The 5,705-nt window shown below is 40.3% G+C and overlaps 1 protein-coding gene across 6 annotated transcripts in view; it reads left to right on the top strand.

Annotated features, from left to right (window-relative positions):
- LOC104745037 (regulatory-associated protein of TOR 1) overlaps positions 1-5,705 on the top strand; it is a 14,839-nt gene that overhangs the window by 5,575 nt on the left and 3,559 nt on the right. For 2 of the 6 annotated variants that reach the window (XM_010466201.2, XM_019237165.1), the window contains exons 14-23: positions 372-555; positions 909-1,475; positions 1,604-1,921; positions 2,007-2,133; positions 2,417-2,541; positions 2,654-2,799; positions 2,902-3,003; positions 4,128-4,213; positions 5,052-5,133; positions 5,364-5,698. In XM_010466201.2, coding sequence (XP_010464503.1) covers positions 372-555; positions 909-1,475; positions 1,604-1,921; positions 2,007-2,133; positions 2,417-2,541; positions 2,654-2,799; positions 2,902-3,003; positions 4,128-4,213; positions 5,052-5,133; positions 5,364-5,698 — 2,072 coding nt within the window. Of the gene's footprint in view, positions 1-4; positions 301-371; positions 556-908; positions 1,476-1,603; positions 1,922-2,006; positions 2,134-2,416; positions 2,542-2,653; positions 2,800-2,901; positions 3,004-3,315; positions 3,409-4,127; positions 4,214-5,051; positions 5,134-5,363; positions 5,699-5,705 lie in introns of those variants that run through there. The other 4 variants (XM_019237167.1, XM_019237166.1, XM_019237164.1 and 1 more) reach the window with 3 other exon arrangements.

Below are 5,705 nucleotides of genomic sequence, written 5' to 3'. Positions count from 1 at the left end.
CTAGATAGCTCGGGTGCATTTCCAGAACAACGAGCTATGGCTGCTTTTGTTCTGGCTGTCATTGTTGACGGACATCGACGAGGCCAGGAAGCATGTCTTGAAGCTAATTTAATTGGTGTTTGTCTGGGGCACCTTGAAGCATCCAGACCAAGTGATCCACAGCCAGAACCATTGTTTCTACAATGGCTTTGTCTTTGTCTTGGAAAGTTGTGGGAAGATTTTATGGAGGCCCAAATAATGGGCAGGGAAGCAAATGCTTTTGAAAAGTTGGCACCTCTGCTTTCCGAGCCCCAACCTGAGGTGAAGCTCAGATTTCTGTATAATGTCCTTCGTGTAGCAGTGTAATTTCTGACCTTAATATTCTCTTGCAGGTAAGGGCTGCTGCTGTTTTTGCCCTGGGTACCTTACTTGATATTGGGTTTGACTCTAATAAAAGTGTGGTGGAGGATGAATTTGATGATGATGAAAAGATTAGAGCCGAAGATGCTATCATTAAAAGTCTCTTAGATGTAGTTTCAGATGGGAGTCCACTTGTCCGAGCAGAGGTTGCCGTAGGTACGCAAAGCATGCAACTCTTGAAAATTCATGATCGTGGGAATATGGGTTCCTAATTAGCGTCAGAGTCATTTTACGTCAAAGTAAAATATTTACCTAATGAGATTAGATACATCTCTACATTCTGTTTATAAATCCAAATTAATATGATCAGTTAGTTGGAGAGAATGCCATTTTAACTAAATACAATCTTTATATCATATTGTCACTCGTTTAGAGAGTTCATATAAGTTTTGTGCATTTCCAAATGTTTGTCTTTGTTCATTCTGCATATACATCTTGAAGCGTAGCTTACTTATATTTATTTTTTCCTATTTGATCCCCAAGTCAATCTGTTGTTAATGTCTTTACAGCTCTTGCACGTTTTGCCTTTGGCCACAAACAGCACCTAAAGTTAGCCGCAGCTTCATATTGGAAGCCTCAGTCAAGTTCTTTGCTTACTTCGCTCCCTTCAATAGCTAAATTCCATGATCCTGGGAGTGCAACGATTGTTTCTTTACACATGAGTCCTCTGACCAGAGCTAGCACTGATAGCCAACCAGTGGCTCGTGAGGCTAGGATCTCAAGCAGCCCTCTTGGCTCTTCTGGGCTGATGCATGGATCTCCATTATCTGATGATTCTTCGTTACATTCTGATTCTGGAATTATGCATGAAAATGTCAGCAATGGAGCTGTCCATCAGTCTAGACTGTTGGATAATGCTGTTTATTCGCAATGCGTTCGAGCTATGTTTGCATTAGCTAAAGATCCATCTCCACGTATTGCAAGTCTTGGACGGCGTGTTCTCTCTATTATTGGAATCGAACAGGTTGTTGCGAAACCCTCGAAACCCACTGGCCGACCAGGGGAAGCTGCAACGACATCTCACACTCCTCTTGCTGGGCTAGCTCGTTCATCCTCATGGTTTGATATGCATGCAGGTAGCTATTTTATGGAGTGTTTTATGATCATCAGTTGATGTAGAAATTTTCAAAATTTTGCTTAATTTAAGAATGCTGTTCACTACTGAATGTTAGTGAGTTTTGATCTTACCTGTTGTTGACGACAGGTAATCTGCCCTTAAGTTTTAGGACTCCCCCGGTCAGCCCTCCGAGAACAAACTATCTGAGTGGACTGAGGAGAGTTTGTTCGTTAGAGTTCAGGCCTCATCTGTTGGGTTCACCCGACTCAGGATTGGCTGATCCGCTTTTAGGCGTCAGTGGATCTGAACGAAGTTTGCTTCCACTATCAACTATCTACAGCTGGAGTTGTGGCCACTTTTCTAAACCGCTTCTTGGTGGTGCGGATGCTAGTCAAGAAATTGCAGCCAAAAGAGAAGAAAAAGAAAAATTTGCACTTGAGCATATTGCAAAATGCCAGCACTCATGTAAACAGTTTTATCTGTTATATCTGGTTTGTTCCATACCTATACTAGTTACCTGAATTGACTTGTTACATTTTACTTTGACTAGCTATTAGCAAGCTCAACAATAATCCTATTGCCAACTGGGATACGAGGTTCGAAACGGGAACAAAGACGGCCCTCCTTCACCCATTCTCTCCTATTGTAGTTGCTGCAGACGAGAATGAACGGATCAGGTACGCGAGTTTCATCTAAGCATCACTAAAATTGAATCTTAAATCAACTTCCTGCATTTAGATAAACCCTCTGTTAGGCAAAAATTCAGGCTAGTTCCGAACAAAAGAGATGGTGTTTCCTGTCTAAGCATAATCTATTGGATTAGGTCTCTTTGTTTAGTATAGTCATTTAGGAAAAGCTTCTTTTGAAGCTCCTAACTAAACTTTGATGTTCTCTCTTGTGACATATTTTATCGAGAAGCCTCAACTGCACCTTAAGTATTTCACTGTAATTTGCTCTCAGAGTGTGGAACTATGAGGAAGCAACTCTTCTCAATGGCTTTGACAATCATGATTTTCCTGACAAAGGAATTTCAAAGCTCTGCCTGGTCAATGAACTTGACGATTCTCTGCTACTTGTTGCGTCATGTAAGATTCACAACTCTTGCCACCAAGTCTTCAGATGCTTGCAAGTTGATTGAATATGGCTGTTGAGTGATGGCATTTATGTCTTACACATGCTTTTTCGAATTTTGGGTAGGCGATGGGTCCGTCCGGATATGGAAAAACTATGCAACAAAGGGTAAACAAAAGCTTGTTACTGGGTTTTCTTCAATCCAGGGTCAGAAGCCCGGTGCACGTGACTTGAACGCAGTCGTGGACTGGCAACAACAGTCTGGTTACCTGGTATGTTATTACTTCAATCACGTTATTCACAGTGTTTCTTCTTTGTTTTCCAAGTTACGAAGCTTGGTTTATTGTTATTTACGGATTACTGGTATTTAACAGTATGCTTCTGGGGAGGTGTCAACGGTCACACTTTGGGACCTGGAGAAAGAACAGCTTGTCAGATCTATACCATCTGATTCAGAGTGTGGAGTTACAGCACTTGTAAGTCTGCGTGAACAACCCTCTTTTTAACAACTTAGAAACGCACTAGGATGCTATGCTTTGCGACCAATTTATTATAATCTGTTAAATCGGTATGATGAATCGAAGAAGTAATATACCCGAGTGATTGCCTTATAGTTCTTTTTGTTTGTATTGCAAGTTTATCATGCTTTTCCTTGATCAAAGATCTTTCCAGGATCTTAACGAAAGTGAATCTGACCTTAAATAGTTAATCTGAGAGAAATGTAGCCTTGTGTTCATTGGTTGTCTGTTGGGCTGATCTTAGTTATTACATGGAATAAAATTATGTAGGTGTCTTGATTCTTAGCAAATTGTTGTTCAAACTTAGAATGAGCAGGAAGAAACTAACAATACTTCCCAACTGGTCGAGAAGTACAAAACATGGAAATTTTGCTTACTTTACGTTAACTTTGTAGTCCGCTTCTCAAGTGCACGGANGGCAACAACAGTCTGGTTACCTGGTATGTTATTACTTCAATCACGTTATTCACAGTGTTTCTTCTTTGTTTTCCAAGTTACGAAGCTTGGTTTATTGTTATTTACGGAGTACTGGTATTTAACAGTATGCTTCTGGGGAGGTGTCAACGGTCACACTTTGGGACCTGGAGAAAGAACAGCTTGTCAGATCTATTCCATCTGATTCAGAGTGTGGAGTTACAGCACTTGTAAGTCTGCGTGAACAACCCTATTTTTAACAACTTAGAAACGCACTTAGGATGCTATGCTTTGCGACCAGTTTATTATGATCTATTAAATCGGTTTGATGAATCGAAGAAGTAATATACCCGAGTGATTGCCTTATAGTTCTTTTTGTTTGTATTGCAAGTTTATCTTGCTTTTCCTTGATCAAAGATCTTTCCAGGATCTTAACGAAAGAGAATCTGACCTTAATAGTTAATCTGAGAGAAGTGTAGCCTTGTGTTCATTGGTTGTCTGTTGGGCTGATCTTAGTTATTACATGGAATAAATTTATGTAGGTGTCTTTGATTCTTAGCAAATTGTTGTTTAAACTTAGAATGAGCAGGAAGAAACTAACAATACTTCCCAACTGGTCGAGAAGTACAAAACATGGAAATTTTGCTTACTTTACGTTATCTTTGTAGTCCGCTTCTCAAGTGCACGGGGGTCAACTTGCTGCTGGTTTTGCCGATGGGTCTTTGAGACTCTATGATGTTCGATCACCTGAACCGTAAGTTGCTTCATAGTTCATTCTTGAACAGAAAAATTGAATATAACTCCTCAAAATAATCGATAATGACCCACCTTTCGAATACGNGTATTTAACAGTATGCTTCTGGGGAGGTGTCAACGGTCACACTTTGGGACCTGGAGAAAGAACAGCTTGTCAGATCTATACCATCTGATTCAGAGTGTGGAGTTACAGCACTTGTAAGTCTGCGTGAACAACCCTATTTTTAACAACTTAGAAACGCACTTAGGATGCTATGCTTTGCGACCAGTTTATTATGATCTATTAAATCGGTTTGATGAATCGAAGAAGTAATATACCCGAGTGATTGCCTTATAGTTCTTTTTGTTTGTATTGCAAGTTTATCTTGCTTTTCCTTGATCAAAGATCTTTCCAGGATCTTAACGAAAGAGAATCTGACCTTAATAGTTAATCTGAGAGAAGTGTAGCCTTGTGTTCATTGGTTGTCTGTTGGGCTGATCTTAGTTATTACATGGAATAAATTTATGTAGGTGTCTTTGATTCTTAGCAAATTGTTGTTTAAACTTAGAATGAGCAGGAAGAAACTAACAATACTTCCCAACTGGTCGAGAAGTACAAAACATGGAAATTTTGCTTACTTTACGTTATCTTTGTAGTCCGCTTCTCAAGTGCACGGAGGTCAACTTGCTGCTGGTTTTGCCGATGGGTCATTGAGACTCTATGATGTTCGATCACCTGAACCGTAAGTTGCTTCATAGTTCATTCTTGAACAGAAAAATTGAATATAACTTATCAAAATAATCGAAAATGACCCACCATTTGAATACGTAACTTAATATCATTTCTTCTGTTGAAGGCTTGTCTGCGCGACTCGGCCTCATCAGAAAGTTGAAAGGGTGGTTGGACTCAGTTTTCAGCCTGGACTTGACCCCGCAAAGGTTGCAAACCAAAACTTATCTATGAACTTTCAGCTTTTCTTAGTTTTTTACTAGGCTTGGGCATTCTGTTTTTCAATATGGTATGAAAAAGTAATGAAAAGACAATATTTTTCAGCACATACCAGTTTCAGTATGAAGAATTTCTTCTTGGCTTGGTTTTTAAATTCTCAAGAGTTTGATAATTCTGTGTCACTTTCCCGGGGCCAATATCTGTTCTTATTTTCTTTCAGGTGGTGAGTGCATCACAGGCCGGTGACATACAGTTTCTTGACCTTAGAACAACAAGGGACACGTACCTGACAATTGATGCACACAGGGGTTCACTCACGGCCTTAGCTGTTCACAGACACGCTCCAATCATCGCGAGCGGATCTGCAAAACAGCTCATTAAAGTGTTCAGCCTCCAAGGGGAACAACTAGGGATAATCCGATACTACCCGTCCTTCATGGCGCAGAAGATTGGTTCAGTGAGTTGCCTCACATTTCATCCGTACCAGGTCCTGCTAGCAGCTGGAGCTGCTGACTCATTCGTCTCCATATACACCCACGACAACACTCAAGCAAGATGAGTC

This window comes from Camelina sativa, chromosome 15 (assembly GCF_000633955.1).
Source record: "Camelina sativa cultivar DH55 chromosome 15, Cs, whole genome shotgun sequence".
In the NCBI taxonomy this organism is placed as follows: domain Eukaryota; kingdom Viridiplantae; phylum Streptophyta; class Magnoliopsida; order Brassicales; family Brassicaceae; genus Camelina; species Camelina sativa.
Note: the sequence above shows the minus strand (reverse complement) of the source record. Positions and strands in the feature narration are given on the sequence as shown.